This window comes from Trichoderma virens, assembly GCF_000170995.1.
Source record: "Trichoderma virens Gv29-8 chromosome Unknown TRIVIscaffold_5, whole genome shotgun sequence".
Taxonomy (NCBI): domain Eukaryota; kingdom Fungi; phylum Ascomycota; class Sordariomycetes; order Hypocreales; family Hypocreaceae; genus Trichoderma; species Trichoderma virens.
The window spans coordinates 1,228,485-1,248,831 of NW_014013744.1; the positions used below are offsets into that span (position 1 = coordinate 1,228,485).

At 51.0% G+C, this 20,347-nt stretch overlaps 6 protein-coding genes across 6 annotated transcripts; 3 read left to right on the top strand and 3 right to left on the bottom strand.

Moving 5' to 3' along the window:
* Window positions 1-445: 445 nt before the first annotated feature.
* TRIVIDRAFT_36809 (uncharacterized protein) lies at window positions 446-1,376 on the bottom strand (the record flags this gene model as incomplete). Its single annotated transcript, XM_014102344.1, has 2 exons — window positions 446-1,225; window positions 1,284-1,376. The coding sequence occupies 2 exons, from the start codon at window positions 1,374-1,376 to the stop codon at window positions 446-448; spliced, it is 873 nt and encodes a 290-aa protein (XP_013957819.1).
* A 3,163-nt stretch (window positions 1,377-4,539) lies between these two features.
* Window positions 4,540-6,236, top strand: TRIVIDRAFT_86632 (uncharacterized protein; the record flags this gene model as incomplete). The annotated part of the gene is made up of 3 exons (XM_014102345.1): window positions 4,540-4,584; window positions 4,791-5,570; window positions 5,633-6,236. Coding segments are annotated over 3 exons (1,133 nt in total), but the record flags the coding sequence as incomplete, so codon positions are not given.
* A 156-nt stretch (window positions 6,237-6,392) lies between these two features.
* TRIVIDRAFT_220864 (uncharacterized protein) lies at window positions 6,393-6,911 on the bottom strand (the record flags this gene model as incomplete). Its single annotated transcript, XM_014102346.1, has 2 exons — window positions 6,393-6,784; window positions 6,848-6,911. The coding sequence occupies 2 exons, from the start codon at window positions 6,909-6,911 to the stop codon at window positions 6,393-6,395; spliced, it is 456 nt and encodes a 151-aa protein (XP_013957821.1).
* A 345-nt stretch (window positions 6,912-7,256) lies between these two features.
* On the top strand, window positions 7,257-8,460 carry TRIVIDRAFT_63963 (uncharacterized protein; the record flags this gene model as incomplete). The annotated part of the gene is made up of 2 exons (XM_014102347.1): window positions 7,257-8,057; window positions 8,134-8,460. The coding sequence occupies 2 exons, from the start codon at window positions 7,257-7,259 to the stop codon at window positions 8,458-8,460; spliced, it is 1,128 nt and encodes a 375-aa protein (XP_013957822.1).
* A 4,584-nt stretch (window positions 8,461-13,044) lies between these two features.
* Window positions 13,045-14,669, top strand: TRIVIDRAFT_190556 (uncharacterized protein; the record flags this gene model as incomplete). The annotated part of the gene is made up of 7 exons (XM_014102348.1): window positions 13,045-13,110; window positions 13,320-13,404; window positions 13,500-13,643; window positions 13,705-13,711; window positions 13,902-14,042; window positions 14,122-14,541; window positions 14,624-14,669. 7 exons carry the CDS (start codon window positions 13,045-13,047, stop codon window positions 14,667-14,669), a joined length of 909 nt encoding a protein of 302 aa, XP_013957823.1.
* Window positions 14,670-16,981: 2,312 nt separating this feature from the next.
* Window positions 16,982-17,965, bottom strand: TRIVIDRAFT_37058 (uncharacterized protein; the record flags this gene model as incomplete). Its single annotated transcript, XM_014102349.1, has 2 exons — window positions 16,982-17,641; window positions 17,711-17,965. 2 exons carry the CDS (start codon window positions 17,963-17,965, stop codon window positions 16,982-16,984), a joined length of 915 nt encoding a protein of 304 aa, XP_013957824.1.
* Between the last annotated feature and the right edge of the window lie 2,382 nt (window positions 17,966-20,347).

The following is a 20,347-nucleotide window of genomic DNA, read 5'->3' on the forward strand; positions in this document are numbered from 1 at the left end:
ATGCAAGTTGCTGCTGACCCGAACAAGGAGTCTCTTTTCTTCTTTATAAAAAACAATGCAAGTGTTTATGCGTGATATCAATAACGAATGCGTCGTGAACCCAGTCCCTCCGTCAAACTCCGATGAAATGTAGTGAGTGCAAAAATCAAATGATGTGGCTCTGGATGTCGCAATCAACCATCAGTTGTTGGTATTTCCAGAAAAAATCTCCCCTCTTGCCACGCAGGGGAAGGGTCCTCGGTCTCTTGCTTGAAGCCGGCAACTCCAGCCTCCGATTTGGCAAGGCAGCCGTCTCTGCACATCTTGGCTTTGGATACCTCGTGTATCGTCTGTGGTCAGAAAGCTTGGCCAACTGTCGTCGCTTCTCTTGCCAATCGAGGGGCCTAACGGCAGTATCCCACAAATCCGGGTCGGATTTGGGGTCGGCCAGTTTTGTCTTCCCCTGCTATGAGATGACGATGTGATTAAAGTGCCCGGGAACCTTGAGTCTGCACTTTTCACAATCCGCTCGGTACCCGATACTGAAACTTTTCTTCATTCCGGGCTGCCATGTCCAACTGTCAATGGTATGCTTGCTCCGCATATGACCTCTCCGGCCAGGGCTAGGCGAGGGGACGTCGCCGTCCAAGTCGACCGCACGCGAATGTGGCGGCGACTCGACATCCATCATGTTATTGGGGTGGTCCATCACACGGGTCGGCGATGGTGGCAGCGCTGCGGCAGCGTCCATGGCTACGCCCACGTTGTCATCAATCATCATACTAGCATCACCGATATCTTGATATTGTACGCAGTCTTCTACTTCCGAAATCGGCGAGGGTAGCCTTCGGTGATTTTGCACGGCTTGCCAATCTTCCAGGCCCGACATGATACGAGGTACAGACTGGTCATCTGAGAAGCCTGAGGGATGGTGACCCAGGTTGATAACTCCATTGAGTGTCGTCACAACCGGACCTGGACCAGCCCACTCGTTCTGCTGGCCTCGCACTTGCGCCGCAAAATTTGGCTGCATTGGCGTGGGCATTCGGCCAGAGCTCATCACCATGTTTGGCTCAGCACCACTATAATGTTGAGAGCTTACTGCAGACTGGTGTGACCAGGAGGCAAAGTTGGGCTGTGAAATGTGGTCGTCAGAGTCGGAGCTGAGGGGAGTAAAAAGCGATGCAGACTGCCACTGCTGGGACGACTTTGGCGATGTTCGGAGAGGAAGGCATTGGATTCGTTTCTACACCAACGGTTAGTATAGTTGTCTCGCGGTGAAGAGCGTCTTTCCCTGGACTCACACTACGATGCTCATCCAGACCCATCGAAACGGCATCCATCTCCCCGTCGCCATCGCGACCACGCTTTCGACCGGATTCCGATACCACGTCCATGTAGTGCTGTGTATGGGACATTGCAGTTTGCTTAATCTGGGGTATAGTGCTGGTATAATATGCAAAGAAAACGACGATGGGAATGCGGCGTAAATGGTCGCGCAATTGGGCAGGGTAAGATACAAAGTTGACGGGTTTGATAGGTGGATGGCCGCCGCCTTGCCTGCCACAAGATGCACGAAGGTCCCCTAGTTCTTTACGAAGTAAAGAGCACCTTTTAATCGTATAACAGTGAGTGCCTGGTTCAAAAGTGGTGGCTGCGGCGAGCTGCTTTTGAAGGCTCTAGCTGAGGCAAGACAGTGCCCAATTAGCCCTGCCAAAGATCTGGAGTTGGTGAGGGGAACGCAAGGGAAAAGTCAAAGTAAGCTGCGGCCGTCTATCGAGCACAACTCTAGGCTCGCGGATCGTCAATCTTAGGCAAAATGCAGAGGGGAAGAGACGCCGGAGAAGAGGAAAGATCAGATTAGCGCGACCTGCCGTGTCGGTCTGCTACTCATATATGAGGAGAGCAAACAGCGATCCGCGAGATGGCTGGGGAGAGACTCGTATCATTCGGTGTGTGCAAGGGGCTGGGCGAGGCGACCACTCCGGACCCTTTCTGCACAGGAGAACAACAATAGAGCGTGCGAGACAGCGAATTTTGCTTTGAAGAAGAAAAAGAAGAAGAAGAAGAAACAAAGGCTCAAGCACCTATCGCAAGACAAGGCAAGGCAGCAGGCTTCTTTGTATCCGGAGAGCAGAGAAGAGGTGAAGTCAAAGTCCCTTTTGCTCGGTACAAATCCCATCGGCAGGCATCGGTGCTGGGCCCAAGTACTGCCGGAAGACGCTGTAATTGACTGCCTAACCCCACTGCTGCACCCCATTCCGAAGCGCGCAGCCGCTCAGTCAGCACTCCACCAAAGGGCTGAAAGCACGAGCCTGGAGGCGGTGTTACTTATGCTTCAAGTCTCTGTTGTTAGTGGCACCGCAGATGGAGTGTCACAGCTCGGATGGAGAGAGGGAAACCTCTACTACAGTAGGCGCATGCTTCGCTTTACTACATGCTATGAGCGATCGTCAAAGGTGTATGGAATTTTAATCCCTTTCTCCTCTAGGGAGTGGTGAAGCGCCATTGGGTTTTTCACATCCCATGTTTACGTCAATGAAAGCCATCCTGTCTTGGTACATGCTACTGCGATTCTGCCTCGCAAAGGGGTCTTCAGAAGCGAGCCGAGAACAGAGAGCACCAACACTGCCAAACATGGGGTGTTGCTATGCTACCCATGTGCTGCGATGAAGCGGTGTAGCTGCATGAGCGACCATTCTTTGGACGACTCCAAATGCCCATTCCATTTCGTCCCATGTCAAGGCGAGGTGGCTTATCGCGGACAGATACCGCGTGATAAGATAGCATGAGGTAACGTAACTCTCCTCCAAATATTCCACCAACTCTCATGCATCAACACAAAAAAAGTGCGCAGGGAAATAGATAATCTGCAAAAAAAGAATCTTTAGATCCTAAGGGATCTCCTCCGGGAAGGCTCGAACTTCCAACCTCCTGATTAACAGTCAGACGCGCTAGCCAATTGCGCCACAGAGGATTTGAATGATCTACAACCTCCGAAAGAGACATATATGGGGAGCTGCAAATGAAGTTACCGCAGTGTTTCGCGTTTGATGTCGAATTAAGAGTGCATGATGTTTCCAATGGAGGATTGCGTGAATATATTTGAATACTAGCTTGATAAAGATACAATTCAAATGAACAAGGCTGGTGATTAGAGCTTCAACTGGCTGAGGATAGTGACTGTACTACTGTGAGTAAACGGTGTCTCATCCCCGAAACGACGGCATACCCAGGACCAGCTTCTAGACTGCGAAGAGATGAGGGAAAACAGCGATTCCCAAGGCCAGACGAGCTATCTGATAATCGGCTTAAAATGATATACCTTGCTGCTTAATTGATCCGCAAAAGCGCTGCTGGCATGCGTCGCTTAACAGCTGTTTTGTACAGGGTAAGAGATGTTTTGCCTATTCGGGGCTTAGCTGCAGCTCCTGAGAATATGCGAGTACTCCACGTGTAATTATGAGGAAACAACAGTGCCACGGAATGCTTCAGATGGTATGCCAAAAGAAGGGGAAGAGACCATCTGCGAATATCCCGCAAATACCGAATTCAAAATGTTGGCTGCTTTCAATACCAATGTACTCGTAACACTTCAAACAGGTTGAAATCCTCGGATCCCACTGCCGAGGAATATTCCGCATACAGGACAGCAAAGAAGCAACCAATCTATTACTGTATTCGGGATTACCATTACTATCTACGAGTACTCGTACGAGATACCAAGGCAGCCTCGGCGCTAGCCACCCAGTAATGCCTTGTTCCTCGACCACACCGGCGCAATTCATGCGCTGGGCGCTGCACACAAGGCCGTATTCCACCAAAGAATAAGCGCGCTTCACCATTGACACGGAGATGGCATCGATAATGGCAGCAAGATCTCGTCCCAGAGCGGAAGGTGTCAGCTTGGCACTGGAGAAACCCGTGAGAGGAGCAAGCGAGGAGCTGTAGTAGCGCAAACAACGAAAGTAAAATAACATCAACCTTACTGTATGTACATACATGCTCCGATGATGCACATGATGAGGTCGCTGTGGCTTGGCCGATTTCTTTTTGGCTTGTGGAGCTGCCAAACTGAAAACCTTACTCGCAAACTGCTTGACTGACGCTGTGGCCAATTGCGAGCCTTCAATTGACCACTCTTGGAGCTAGACCGACGTAACTGTGGCCTCTTTTCAGTTTTTTTCTGGAGACAGCTCTGGCAGTCCTGCACGGCGCATCCACACCTCCGAAGCACGGCCGGTCCAAGAAATTTTGCCGGCATCTGGTGCTCTCCGAGATACAAGGGGTGATCTGACTCATTGCGACCTGTCTGCCGTCGGCATTTATATCGTCAAGCCCAGTTCTTCTTGTTGGAGTACTCGTACGTATTCTTCAACCAAATCATCTGGAGTTGGTCTCATTGCTTTGCAATTGTGATACCCTAATTGACATCTTTTGCGCCTCTGCGATTTTGTTTGGCTTGACCCCGCCATCGCACAACACCCCACCATCATACCAATTCCTCTTTTTTTCTTCTCTTCTTCTTCTCTTTCCAAACATCACACAACACCACAGACAAGATGCCTGGCGTTGAAGCAGCAATTATTGCCGATGATACCAGAAGTAAGTATAAAGATCCAAGAACCCCAATCTGCGAAAGCTTCACTCAGCCGTGTCGCACCGGCACTTTGGAGTGGATGACATGCAATTCCGATGTTCTCGCCGATGGCCTTTTGCGCCATTGCGAAATACTCGTTGGCCTGCACTGCTCTACTCTATACACGGGGGGATTGCGCTTGAGGAAATGGCAAACTAACGGCAATCTATAGTCCTGGGTCAGGATCCTTTGATCCCCCCGGCTCTGCTCATCTCTGAGATCCCCATGACTCCCAATGCTCTCGAGACTGTCGTCAAGGGCCGGAGAGAAGCTGCCCGAATCGTCATGGGCCAGAACGACAGACTACTAGTCGTCGTTGGACCTTGCTCCATCCACGATCCCGAAGCTGCCCACGAGTACGCTGGCCGTCTCAAGCAGCTTTCCGACAAGCTCTCCGATGACCTCTGCATCGTGATGCGCGCCTACCTGGAGAAGCCTCGTACGACCGTCGGCTGGAAAGGCCTGATCAACGACCCTGATATCGACTCATCCTTCCAGATCAACAAGGGTCTGCGCGTTTCCCGCCAGCTCTTTGTTGACCTTACTTCCAACGGCATGCCCATTGCCACCGAGATGCTCGACACAATCTCCCCTCAGTTCCTTGCCGACTGCATCTCCGTCGGTGCTATTGGTGCGCGAACAACTGAGTCTCAGCTCCACCGTGAGCTTGCGTCTGGCCTTTCCTTCCCCGTGGGATTCAAGAATGGAACCGACGGCAGCCTTGGCGTCGCCATTGATGCCATTGGCGCTGCCGCCGCTAAGCACCACTTCATGGGCGTCACAAAACAGGGTCTTGCCGCCATTACTCGCACCAAGGGCAACGAGCACGGTTTCGTTATCCTGAGAGGCGGAAGCAAGGGCCCCAACTTCGACAAGGAGAGTGTCCAGGCGGCCAAGAAGATGCTGACGGACAAGGGCCAGAAGCAGGCCATCATGATTGACTGCTCTCACGGTAAGTCTTTATCTCACGCAGGCTAGCTGGCGAGTACACCGGATTAGCTAACAAGAGAACAGGCAACTCCCAGAAGAACCACAACAACCAGCCCAAGGTTGCACAGGTCATTGCCGAACAGCTGCGGGAGGGTGAGCGAGCCATTGTTGGTGTCATGATCGAGTCCAACATCAATGAGGGCAACCAGAAGGTTCCTGCCGAGGGCCCCGCCGCCCTGAAGCGCGGCGTCAGCATTACTGACGCATGCATCAACTGGGAGAACACTGTCACGGTTCTTGAGGACCTTGCCTCTGCTGTCCGCGCTCGCCGTGAGATCAACTCAGGTGCCCCTAGCACAGAGGCCAAGGTGAGCACTCTGGAAGAGGATTAAAAATTGGATGTGGGAGGAGAGGCCATGTGTGTAAGATGAGAGAAAAAAAAAGCAGAAGTTAAGTTTATTGATTTGGAAATGTCACAACCCGCAAGTTTGCGCGCGAGTCGCGACTGGCTTCCTCCTGGCCAGCTAAAAGTTTCAAGGAGCCGCATTCAAAAGTCGAGGGGGTTAAAACTAGCGCATTGAAGGAGCATACAAAAAACATACGTTGTCCTCAGCCATACGGTTGTGGTGTATCTAGTTACTGGCGGCGTATGACGCCCTTTTTTTTAGAATATGAGCGTCAATTTTCTAACCACACTGCGTGTCAGAAGCCTGCTCGTCTACCAAGTATATGCTACGAAGCAAGTTCCGTAATGCTTGTAGATGGTCATTTTCAAAGTCACAATCATCAAGCCTTTATGAATGCTGTGCATCGTAAAACTGTCGCTTATATTCAAACTGATATGCTATCGACTACTGCCCATGGCAGCATAACTGGCGCCCGCCCGTCCAAAGTTCCGCGCCTCCCTCCACTCCAGCACTCTCTTGAACGCAGCCCAGCCCAGCAGCCCTGACGTCCCAAAGATGAATCCCCAAACGATGATCTTGTCCTTGTTGCTGTCGCGCTGGAAGCACATGGTGACAACGTCGTCCTCCTCGGCATCCTTGCAGAAGCTGATGCCCTGGCTCAGGCAAAATGCCTTTGTGCATTCGGAGCATGATGACGTTGTCGACCGGTGGACAGGGTCTTGGAGAGGAGAGGGCGCGTGGAAGAGGGATCGCTGGTCGGATTGGTGCTGAGGGCCGAGGGGGATGATGGTGCTGTTCTTAAAGCATGTGCACTTGCAGAACCTGGGCGCTGCTGGTTCATGTTCCTGTCAGTTTGCGGCTTCTTGTGGATTGCTTTTCAGCTGGAGCTTACAAGAGGCGGAGGCCAGCGCCATGAGCGCGGCGAGGAGAAGCACCAGCAGCTGGAATCGCGCCATGGCGGTGCTTGATGCAGCAAATCGCACTTGCGGGCTGAGGCGCCGAAAGCGTTGGAGATGCCGCGCCGCTGTTGTCGCGAATAGATTGTCTTGGGATTACGGCATTGGCGAGACAATGGAACTTTACAAGGTCAAGATGCCTGCGAGGCTGGCCGCAAAATGTGGGGCCCCTTTATCATCGGGCGCTCTGGTTGGTCTGCCGTCTGCCGTTACTCATGGCCCCATATCAGGAAAAGTTGCAACTCGTTTCGAACCTCTTTATCAAAAATCCAGTCGACGACGCCGAGGGGAATTTCAACCACGGCGCTTCCCTTCACACATTCGCCAATGGCACGAATAACGAGAATGCGGAGACTGCAGTCTCTGCAATTGGCCATCCCGTCACAATGCGCCGCTTCCAGACCTTCTTTCGCCGCTGCCCGCGCCATCTCGACGACCGGCCCCGCGCACAGCAAGAACACGGAATGGATCCGGGGAAAGCTCTGGAAGGGCGAGGCGCCCGGCCCTGCTGATCCCTATACGCAAAGGATGGAGCCCGAAGCCCAGTCGAATCTGCCCGAGGAGGCGCTCGAGAGCCGGCCGCGCCAGGACAAGACGCCCGCGGCCGTGCGAGAGTCCAGGCTGACTCTGCCCGCGAGGAGGACCGAGGCGACGGCGGAGAAAGAGCTACAGTCGTCGGATCCGACGTATGTGCCTGCTACGGACGCTGAGGGGCTGGAGGAGATTGGGGCGTTGAGCACGTGGTGGGAGCAGCCTGGACACTGGGGCGACGAGAGTGTGTTCAAGGGATTCGGCAGCGCGGACAAGGTTGTGGAAAGAGAGGTCGTGGAGGTTCATCTGCGACGAGCCGTTGTTGAGGCACTGGCGCTGCAGCAGACAGGCGCTTTCTCGGAGTGGGCTACGAAGAAGTGGTCCGAAGGAGGGTCTAGGGATGAGTTGGACCAGGCATTGGCCGTGCAAGTTGAGGTGCAGGATGGCAAGGCTACTTTGAAGGGTGACGCTTCATCGATTGCGGAGACTTTGACGAGCGAATCTCAAGAGGCTGAATCATCGACAATTGTGACTGTCGAGGAGGCAAAGGAAATGATCAAGTTGTGGGATCCTTCATGGAAGAATATTGCGCTGGATGACTCACTACGATTTGCGGTATGTCATTCCCACTGGAAGGGGATCCAAAGATACGGTTATACGTGACGGTTATGCTAATTCTATCCCTACGCAGCTCCGCAAGCGCCTCTACCAACTCACCGGAATCCTCATCCCAGACGCCAAACTCGCCGCCGCCAACACCGCCAAGCACATCCTCACTCTTGCGGCGAGAGACCCCAAGCCGCTGAAGCTGGCTCAAATGCTCGAAAAGCGCAATGCCTTCGCTGACCTGGCCAACGTCGCAGTACACGACCGGAAGATTGGCCCCATCGACAAGGAGGTTGCCGTGGGACGCTGGAAGGTGATTGAAGAGGAGCTGAAGAAGCGTGACTTGCCGGTAACGGGCTACGGAAACGCGGCGAGGAACAAGGAGAGGGACTGGTTGACGGGAAAGATATAAGGGTCATGAATTTTACGCATATAGGTGTGGCGGGACAGAAGGAAAAAGACTGTACGAATATGCCATGTACAACAGCTATGATGAAAAGAAAAAAAGAAGATTTCACCTACCCTTGCCGGATTCTCTCACATGTTAGACGATCGGTAATCCCCGTGTAATATCCAGCTTGATTTGCTTGGAACAGTCAGATTTTGCTGTAAGTGCCCGACTTGGCAGCCAAGGCCTCCCAAGATCTGACCCCAGTCAAAGAGAACCTTCGGCCCTCATCACAACACGGTAACAACTCCGTGATATTTCATGCAAATATACCGAAGGGGTGAAATTTCATTTAGCACAAGATTCGCGGCCTTGAATTCCCGGGCGCCAAAATCAAAATCGTATGGAAGTGGACTGTCTTTTTTCCAATTTTTGTTTCGCCGAAGGTTTTCTGTATGTGAGATCTAAAACAAAGCTGAGGTTTACCGAGCGCCAAGCAGCGCTGAGGAAGCAACCTTTAGAATGGTAAGAAGCCAACGTTGCAATGCATTCTTGGCTACGACTGGTTTGGCGATATACGAGCACTAACGCAGGTATTCGCTCGTGTTTTCTTCTTTGGTTCTCGTCAAACGGCATTGCAATTCGAACATTAATATAGATATTGGCGATACTTCTGAAATGGGACAACTGGCGGATAAAAAGGAGAGACTGTGATTGATGGGGACTGGAATATAATACTAGCCGCCGAGAGGGCCTCTCATGGCTTTCTGGATCTTGAATTCGATTGCATCTGAAGACGACTCTCTTAAAATAGGCGCTGGCTATAATAATACTCGTACTTGCACGTACCGGAATGCCTATCCGTCACTACCTAAGCTCCCCGTACCTTACAGTACTGTAGGTATGCATTGAGAGCACTCCATACCTTAGTAAATGCTACACATATAAGTTACAGGGGGGATGGATAGAGGTGCAGCGCCGCATGAGGGATGGCATGCCAGGGCTCCGAATTGAGTGAATGTTGCGCCTGATCCTACCTTATCGTGGGCTTGTCCTGGTCGGTTGGACACCCCTGTTCGAGGTAGGGAACGCCGAGGCCATTTGACGGCCAGGCTACGAGACGCGTGGAAGATGTTGAGTCGGCACAAAAGCCATTCGTCAGCTCAGTCGCCCTTTTGCTAGGTGGTATTCAAGACGGATGTCACGGCGCTCACGTCGTAGCACATGCACCTGCGGATGCACATGTGTGATGCTCTCCGAGGCCATACAGGTACACCATATGCTCATACAGGTAGTAGCTATATCAGCATGGGATCATACGGAGCGCGGCGTGGGAGCATTGCTTGAGAGCAGCCAGGTACCTGCTTCTTCAAGTATTCAGTTCGTAGACATGACACACATAGCATTTAGCTGTGACAACTCTCGGCAATTTAAGGCCACGTGGGAAGAGTCGCGCCATCGACGGACCAGACAACTGGCAGTCGACACCATTGGCGGCCAAACAATCCATATCCCACAAGGTTTTGTTGCGGGCGCAGGCAGGCATTGATGCTATTTTCTCGACGGGAGTGATGACAGCAGGGTCAGACACGGGTAGGGCCGTCTTCTCACCGTTCCCTGCATCTTTGTATATTCGTAGGTGAGTAAGACGCACGGCCGACAGGAAGAGTACAGGTAGCGTTGTCACTCAGCATAAAGCATTTCTGTGATACCGAGCAGCATCTGTGTTGCGTGTCAACATGTAACATGCACGAGTAAGTAGAGAGCGTGACATATACCTGGACGCTGATGCTTCGCATGAACAACGACGGCCGCATACAGGCAGGTATGTAGGTACGTATGGGTACTCATCATACCTGCAAGTGTGTAATATTCGTAGTATTCGCCGCGTAATCTCTCCAATGAAAAATGGCTCCTGGCGAAGTCAAACCGTTCCATTGATGCGGGCAAATGCCCGCAATTTGCTCATCGCCCGGCCGGCCCCAGAGGACGATAGAGGTAAGGCTAGAAAGCCGTGGCGATCAGGGTATGGGCAATGCTGGATCCAGAGTTCTCCAGGTTTTTGATATCCATCAATGGATGCAGCTTGTCCAAGAACCTAGTACCTGGCGAGTATGCGCAATGCCTGCAACTGCGCATCGCACTGCCTTCGTACCTCGTACCTTGTACCTCTTACATCGTACATCGTAATACTCCCGAGCTTCGCCCTGATCTGTGCTGGTTTCTTGTACACCGCTCTCTGCCTGTTATTCCGGTCTAGCAAACGAGTGCGAGGCAGGCAAATTGCGGCGAGACGAGGGGGCGGTTGTGCATCTAGAACTCGGCCCGTCCGAGGTTTGGTCGACCAACATTCTCTTCAGCTAAAACGAAAGGCTCCCCCCAGCTGCGTGTTGCACGACAAAGCACTAGCAGCTAAGGCAAGCAAGGGAGTGGCTCTTGTGGAATCTGCCATGATCTGCCCGTACCGTGTGGACGTACTCGTAGTTCTCGTAAACCAGACGGAGTCGTCCCGTGAAGAGCCCCGGATAGGTCCGCGGCAGGATTGGCTTCCACACTTGTCATCAAACCGGCACCAGCTCAGCGATAATGCAGCGGCTGCTCCCCCGGCGGCTGAGGAGCCAATGCCGGAACGCCTCTGTTTGAAGTCTGCACCAAGTCAGTATAGTAGCTTGAGCAAGGTCATCATTGACTTGATTTGTGTTGGCCGCAGGTCGAGCTCTCGAGGCTAGAATTGTCCGCAACAGTTGAGCAGCACTTGTCAGCCCCGCTTGCACACTAGCTGTTTACCTAGCCTCCGGGGCGGGGCGGGAGAGCGAAAATAGCGGCCAAGTCCCTGTCAGCCAGTGGCAGAGCGCTATAACGAGGCGCTGTTGGTCGCTTTTCCTAGTGCCGTTCCCGTTTATCCAGCCAGTCACAGCGTCCTCATGTTGCCTGCTAGCCCTACCGCGGGTGAGCATGCATCAATGGAATGGATGTCTGCAGCAATTAGCCAGGTGCAGGATGAGGCCAAGCCGTCAATGGATGTTTGATATTCACCACTAGGAGGCAGCAGCCGTTGCTGTTTGGCGTGTGGGTTAGGGTGGTGCTCGGCACTTAATGGCTCACCTCAACGGCTTGGAGTTGGCATCGAGCTGCCCCCGTGCGTATTATTAGCTGCGTCAATCATCGACAGCCGAAGCCTGGACCACCCTGATCCTGTCTTGAGGCTGTCATGACTGGCATCTCCTTTCATGGATCCCGGCAAGGTGCTGAAGCTGGTGTTCCAGCTGCGGATACTAAGTACAATGCGATTGCTTGTACGGAGTACGCATGCTTATGTGCCATCTCAAAAGGGCAACCTGTACATGCGTCTAGCCCGTATGTGCCTGCATGCAGGCTGGGGCCAGTGATGGACACAAAATCTGCAGCAATACCACCCCGATGCACGGAGTACTGTACGGAGTACTCGTACTGGTTAGGCACGGCTCTCGCACAATACAGTATCTTACCTACCTATGCAGGTCTGATGAATTAGTAGTAGTACTCGTGGCTGGCATGATGAATACATATTCCCGTGCCGAATATGAGACCCCAAATCGTACCTGATCCTCACCTTCGAGCCTTGGGGATTGCAACGCCTCCCTCCTCCTCCATCAAATCGTTCAGCAGCCGTTGGCAGCTTATTGCGCTCTTCTATTTGTCAATAACTTGTTGGTTCTTCCATCTCCTGGGCGCAAAAAGCGGTTAACACATGACTCGGCCATCCTGACATCCGCTTTGGGATCCTTGAAGTGGGCGCGACCAGGGTAATAATCTGCAGCGGCCACAAGAGGAACTCACTGCCCTTTGCCCGTCGCCCCCAGTCCATGATTTCTCTCGCCTGGTACTCCGTACCTGTATTCAGCAACAGCAAGCCCCATCCTGGCCCGGGCAAGCCCCGTCTCCAGCTGTTCTTTCGTCTATGCTGCTCACCAGCATCCCGTGGGCGCTGAGAGGAGAGAGACAGGGCCATTCAATACTTGTAGCCTCTTCCAGCAAGGCCGGTCCGCTCCGTTTCAGGGTCGGCTTTCGAACCTTCTTTTTCCTCAGACAGATAGCCGGCGTTTTTCTTCTCTGACCGGTTGAGACGACGTTTTGACTCCTGCGTCAAACTTTACTTTGCTCGGGGGCACGACGGGCCGCCACTTTTTGTTCCGCAACTCGCTCCGGGGCAAGTACAAAGTACAAGGGAAACCACAAACTCGCAGAGAAAAACAACACCAGCCAAATTCCAAACCAAAGCCAAAACCAAAGCCAAAGCCAAAAACAGACGCCACGCTCTCACAAACTCCATCGACTCGCATGCCCCGTTGCCCAAACTATTGCGCACCAGCTGCCGTCGCCTTTCCCTCTCCAGCCTAACTTGCTGCAATCGGCGACCGGCCCTCCCACACGTTTGACAAGTTGACCGATCCGCTCCTCCACTGCTCCTCCACGGACCTGGACTTTTCATGAAAGGGGGAAGAGCGAGAGTAACGTCGGGCTTCATCTCTGCAAAGTCGACGATTCAACCTCTTTGACACCAGCCACTGGGGCGCAGTGTCTGTCCGCCAGAGGGTCGCCTCTGGGCCTTGAAATTGGAATCTTAGCATGGACGACAGACGGCCTTCACTAGCTGTTATGACAGAGCCGTCCGGAATGATTCCCCCCGATGAGGTGTGTACGACGAGATTGGACTGTCTATGGCCAACGCTACGGTCGGCGATAATAGGCTGGTCGAGTCAACTACTAACACACGCGCTTGGCATAGTCTGCGGTGTCACCGCCGGATGACTTCGACGAAGTGAGTGGCTTGTCAAACGCCATTCGAAAATGCCGGGATTCTTTTCTGACTTGACTAGGGCAACGATATCGGAAGCTTCCAGTCCTCATTGACTTCTGTCACCTCATCTATTCTTCATGGCGTCGTGGGCGAAGGCCAGCGCGTCTACGCTGCGTATGGGAAAGAGGGTAAGGTTCTTCTACTTCACCTTCGTCTCCTTTCGGTGTCTATTCGATTACCATTCACTGGCCGCCATTGTGCTAATGCGACCCTGTTTGCATAGAGTATGGACTCCCTATGGACGACCAGGAACTTGACCGCATGGATCTGTGTCACCAGAAGTATTTTTCCCTCCTGAAACAACGACGTTTTCTATCACCGATTAGTGAAAACCCGCAGAGGATTCTAGACTTGGGATGCGGCACAGGTAATTCGACTACAAGCCTATCTACGCCATCTTGCCGCTTGCTGACATTGTTGTATTAAAGGGATATGGTGTGTTGAGGTCGCCGATGATTATCCTGGGGCACAGGTGCGGCTCTTTCTTGATCTGGACGGTCACTGATCGATGGAACTGACATGACTTCATCCAGGTTGTTGGTGTTGATATAGCCCCTACACAGCCGCAATGGTATGTTCGGAGGAGAGCCACCCCCAATATGATTGCGCTGATGAGTTCTTGAAGGGTACCGCCGAACTGCCAATTCGAACTTGACGATATTGAACAGACATGGACGTGGAAGGCTGACAGTGCCGACTTCATCTTCTCTCGGGACCTAATTCTATCTGTACGAAACTTTCCGAAACTAATCGACCAGGCATACAGGTATGACGCATTCACTCCGAATCGTTCTATCACACAAAGACTCTGAATTCACCGTCCAGGGGCTAACAATAATCAATAGACATCTAAAACCCGGCGGCTGGATCGAATTCCAGTGTCACACCGGATTGTTGCAATGCGACGACGGCACCTTACCTGAAGATAGCACGTTTCGTTCTTGGGCAAACCTCACCAAGACAGCATGCGAAAGATACGGCACTCCAGTAGATGATCCGACTCGGTTTAAACAGTGGTTTGAGCAACGAGGATTCGAATGCGTGACGGAGGAGGTGTATAAGATGCCCTGCACTCCTTGGGCAAAGGATAAGCGCTTGAAACTCATTGGAGCTTGGGAACAGCACAACTTGATGAATCACCTAGAGGGCTTGACGATGCGGTTATTCCAAAAGAGCCTGGGCTGGTCAGAAGAGGAGATTCTGGTGATTTCCGCCATGCTACGAAAGGAACTGCGCGATCTAGGCGTTCACTCCTACTGGCCGTAGTAAGTACACTCCTGCTGATGAAGTTTTTCTAATGCGCGCATTTATTTTAGGCTCAAGGAGCGATTTGCTAACTGCTGGCAGCTACGTTGTATACGCACGTAAGCCCATGATGGCATTAGGCCAATAAACGGCTGGGAAATTCTGCCTGCCCTTTTAGCGATTTTCACCGACGACTCTTTCGATGGGCATGGCGACAAGGGTGTTGATGCACCAGGTTGCATCGGCCAATCAGTCTTATGGAAATGCTATACTTTAACATCAGCCTTCAGGAAAGCGGGAAGAGATGGGAAAGAAACAACGAATGAAGGCGCTTGAGGAGTCGACTAGTATCACGAAAGCTGCGACCATCACTAGTTTGCATATCCACGGCTCGACGCTTGAACGACCTCCACTCGATTCGCCGAATTGCAAGGCCGCACTGATGCTGGAGAACTCATCAATCGCTCTCACCGCTCCACCGCTACTTTGGCTACCCCATAAATTCCGCCGAGGAATCAGGGAACAAAAAAGTATCTGGACACATCCGGAGAAGACGGATGAAGAAAAGCCGACCGCTACATGGGACCCTGTTGACATCCTGCTCACCAAAAAGTGCTCATGGGACTTGAAATGGCGCGGTGCTTGTTTTTACTAATCAATTTTCCAATATCTCTTTTCTCTTCGGGTTTCTGGTTTGGGCGTCTGTAATGGGGTGTGAAGCCCTTGTTGAAAGGAGTAACAAGCTGGCGAATTAGCATACACGACGGAAGGATTCTCTTGGCGTTTTCTTTTTTGTGCTTTTTGAGAGTGTTGCATTGGCATGATTAGCTGCAGCATCAGCAGGGGCATCGGCATACGGGAGCATTGTTACGACGTTTGATCGCACAGCCACTTTGAATTTTCTGCTTCAATTTTTGGTATAGAGGGTTGACTCTTTTTGGACATGAGTATGACGAGAGCTCTCTGAGCAGCTATGAATCATGCATCGATAGCAGAATATACATGTACTCACGCTGTACATATGTTCTGCCACCCTAATAACTATAATCTATCTGATGGAAGCCGAGAGACCCAGCTTCTTGCATTGACTATGTGTTAACAGTAGACCTAGGAGCGTTGGAGACGACTGACCAGACTACGTGGCTCTCAGACCTCAAACGTCCTTGGAGCCTCTTTTCAAGCACATAGAATTAATATTAGTTCCATACCTTTAGTCCTGTGCTACATACATGTACTGTCTGCTTGGCGACCCGATGATCAATACATCTTATACCGGGTTGACTCAAATCCTCTTGGAGAAAGTCCTCTTGGATTAAAGACGGGCGATGCTTATTCCTGATGCAAGGAGAGTGCCCCACCGCCGGGATTGGTGCTATGAAGCATGACGTGGCGCGCGATTGAGGGTAATGCCCAGAGAAAGAATGTGATCAGCTGGAGAATGCAGGAAGATCCCGTAACCGTTTTGGGGGGCGGCGGGTGGAGGCGGGCGAGACCTGCTGGTTGTGTTGGCCTTTGACGGGAGAGTTGATAACATTGACGAGGATTTTGATGGGGGAAGAAAGAGAGTCATAGAAGTGAGGTTGAAATCCTTTCACTTGAGATTGGTGTGTACAAGCGTGAGGGAATTGTATTTATGCGTGGATTGGGCTGTCTTGGTGTAAAGGGTTGGATGCTGAGCGAGCATGCATGGCTTCATGTTGTTGGTCCCCCTGGCGACTATCATGCATGTATTTTCTCTACTTATATGTGACTTGTCTACATGTACATATGTATGCGTTCTATAGACGATATATTCCATTTATACGTTTACCTGTATTTACCAATGGCTGGGGCATAGTCTTTTATTGAACCAGCTGTTACTGCATTATTAAAGCTGTCATCTTGATTTTAAATTTAATCTCTCTATAAGTTTATTTATATCTATTTACGTCTGGTTTATTCCGGCGCGCAGATGCCTCATGTTCTATGTGTCTGGCAGCCTTGCTTAGGATGTTGGTTGGTCGTTACATGCCCATTATTAAATAAGGATCAGTGTAGTCAATGACCGGCATGCTCATTGTCGTCGGCTGGCTGCTTGTTTTTCGTTGAACATGACCATGAATTATATCCACACATCTCAAGCAGGCTGTGATAGTATTTTAACGTTTTGCGATCTCGCATATTGCGGCCTGTTTAATAGAGTGACATCCCTGCCTATTGATGGGCCAATCTGAGATTCAATTTATATGTAACTCAATTCTCCGAGACCTGGAAGCTAGCAAAATGGTGATTTTGTGAAATACTAACAAAGAAAATGCGTCATTGGTAGGATTCGAAATTAGGCCGTCATGCGGATGATGCCTCACAAGTGACAAGTCGACTCGCTTCATCATTTGCCTGCCACATGCACACTAGCCTTGCACGCATGTATGCATATACATGTACTTTGATGTAATTGGCCCAGTCGACTGCCTCTGAAACTCACTTCTTCATGTATGGGCTGGTTTCCAGCCATGTTCTTACATCCTTTAGTCGTGGATACTGTCGCCTCAGCGCCTCGATATCTGCAGCATATCCCTCCTTCTCAAAGAACGAAAACATGGTGCGCATCTCCTTGGACGAAGCGAGGAGTAACTTCGCCAAAATACCCCAAGTGAGGGGAATGTCAGCTCCAGTCTTTTCGCGAAAGATTTCACTTAATTGCGGGAAAGTGACCTCATCCCCGGCTAGCGAAATCGCTTTTCCTTTGTGTTCTTCGGGGTGAAGAAAAGCTTCGGCCGCGGCTCCGCCAATGTCCTCTGTGGCAATCAGCTGTAGAGGCTTCTGCGAGAGTCTCGCCTTTATTCCGGTGGCGAACAACTTGCCCACGAATCCACCGTCGAGGTTTTCCATAAACGCTACTGGTCTGAGGATTGTCCAAGACATTGCATCATTTGACTTGGTGGAGTTGATGAGATGGTGTTCGATGTTGTGCTTGCTGATGAAGTGAGGGATGTCGGTTGGGTTATTGATGGATTTATCCCCATGACGGTCGACAGAGGAGTATACAAAATGTTTTACGCCGGCTTTGAGAGCAGAGTCGATGAGAGATATGCCTTGGGCTTGTTCATCGGCTGCACCCTTTCCACCCATTTTCGGAGCCTTTATAATGTGTAAGTGAGCCTAGCCACGGGACTTTCATATATGAATTGGGCTTTGTCGCCTAAATACCTGGACACTAAAGACTCCCCATGGAGTTGAATTGCTCAAATCTCTGGCATGCGCAAATATGGCGTCTGTGTCGTTAAGGTCGCCTTGAAGAAGGGTAACCTTGGGTGAGAGACTTGCGAGCTTCTGGGCCGAGCGAGAAGTTTTGTCACGGGTGACGGCGAGGAGTCTGAAATCTGCGTTTCTGGATACGAGGGATCTGATTGCGGCACCGCCCTGTTTGCCTGTGGCGCCGGTGATGAGAAGAGAGCGAGACATTTCGGTGTGTTGGTGACTTCGATGGAACTGTGAAATTGCACCAGAACGTAGCGAAGTGTGGGCGTCTAGCTGAATAAATAAATGAATGAATAAATACCTGTTGACTAATAGACAAAGCAAATCTCCTGATTAAATCTTTTAGATCCAGCCATGGAATGATTCTAGACGCCTTATTCATTCTCATCTAATCGCACTTGGCTCATCCTGAAGACACTGGTTGCTGCTTTGGGCAATATCGCGGTGGACAACTCCGCAAGTGGTGGGGTAGTAGTCCAGTTCGGCATCCGCAAAGAATACCGAGGCCGAACGACAAGCGCGCGGCTGATGTATTGGGAAGCGATGCGGTTTATGCATAATTTGCGGATCGAATGCGTTCATTGCAGAGATTTGTTCCATCTACATGCATATATAGGTGTGTTTTACTTCAATTATATAGGTGGTTGCGACTCCCTCCTTCTGGCAAAACATCACGACTTTTACTAGTGTCCGTGTAAGCAAGGAATACGAGGTATGGAGTGCTACGTAGATGTTTGTAGGTAAACATAATATATGTACGATAAACTTATACTGGATTCCTGGGGAGCAGGTTTCTGATAATATTTATCGTGATATTACGCCTGCGGTTTCACAGCTTACATCCAGTGCTCAAACATGCACTTCGGCTTGGTGTAACAGAAATACTAGTGGCAACTTGACTATTTTGTTACCTGATATTAAGCATATGCCGTGACTTGTACAGTTTCTAGTACAGCCCTACGTAACATGGAATATTTCGATAAATCTCACAGAGAGATGTGAAAATATATGGCTAGTCTGAGGCACTCCTTGTCTCGTCTCTTCATCTCTTCTATTTGAAAGTGACATTCTTTGACAACAACGGAAGAGGTGAAACCCAAGCTATAGCAGCTCATTTCCAGTTCTTTTCTATTATTTATTTCTGTGCTTGAATAGACATTTGACGCATAATTTAGATCAAACGTTTAAAGTTTGTGCTATGTCTTGCGTATCACATGTGTTTGCTAGTATTGCGTTTTTGGCGGGGGTAAAGCAAGAGGCAGAATACAAATACGAATATGGACCCTTTGCAGGGATGTTCCCCAGCCTACACACTTCAGTTGATTCCTTCTTGCATGGAGTCAATGGCGATGCCGTCATTCGTTGGGAGGATATGCACTCTAAATTAGCCAGCTGCCGGAGGGGAGGAGCTCCGAGACGGGTCTGTCAGCCCTAGGAGATGGGTCATGGGATATGCACAACACCACTAATCAAGGCTGCTGGAGTCGGGACAGTCAGCGTTTTGACAAGATTGTTTGACACGCTTGTGGTTAATGTAGAGGAGGTTGGTGGATGAGGAGGTGGTGAGAAATAGCATATGTGTATACCTATGCACCGATTCTTTGCCGGAGGAAAAACTCGGACAAATACATGCAGTACAGGGACCCAAGCAATCTTGAACAGCTTCGCTACCGGTAATAGCAATGATCCTAGGCCAGGAATAGTGCCGATGCTAAGAGAAATCGTTGAGCTGTCAAAAGCACATCCCTGCTCTTCGTTTAGCTGTTAAACTTATATCAATCAGAATGCCATCGGAAAAGTGACCCTTGCGGTGACATCATTCGAGAAGTTTCGTATCCAAGGTCCTTTGCTAGGTGAGGTTAATGTACATGCATGTACTCGTATGCGTGCTATTAATACTACCGCCGGTAATAAATAGCATCCTTGCGCATAATACGGATCGCAGCTCCACGTCGCAATTCCCCTGCAGACCATCTTGAAGTTGGCGATATGGTTGCATGCGTATACATGTACATGTACTTCCTGGTGGTGAGGACGGGCTGCCTCGCAATCTGCTCTCCCTGCAACAGATGCAAGGAGAGCTTATGGCACTCGTATCTGGAGCTCAGTGGCCTCTCTTCTATTGGCTCGGCGATACTTCAAAGGGCCGGTGGAGATGACAATATAAGGACACGAATAAACGTTTTCAAGCTCGTGGCACGACAGCCGATAGGCCGGCTGCTGTAACGTTTCCGTTTTCCGTCGCAGAAGTCAATTGCGAGATGTGGCGTCTTCAAATCAGCAACATGAGAAGTCGCAGGACCTGCTGTTGGGCCCGGCACAAGACACCATCTCGGCATTGGGAGTGCAAATTGCGGCCAGAGGAATCGACTGCATTTCCATATTGCAATGTCTCATTGAAGATTGTGTCCGTATCTTGCCCAGCAGCTCCGATTGAAGCAGCGCAGCTCATTGGCTGCAGTGGCGACGCTACGGGGGCTGCAGGGGCTGGCAGGGGTTGCGGAGGGGCCAAACTTGTGCAGGTGTGCGCTAGCAAGCACCCGCTGAAGCACCGCTAACCTCCATCGCGAGGCAGTGCTCGTGCTG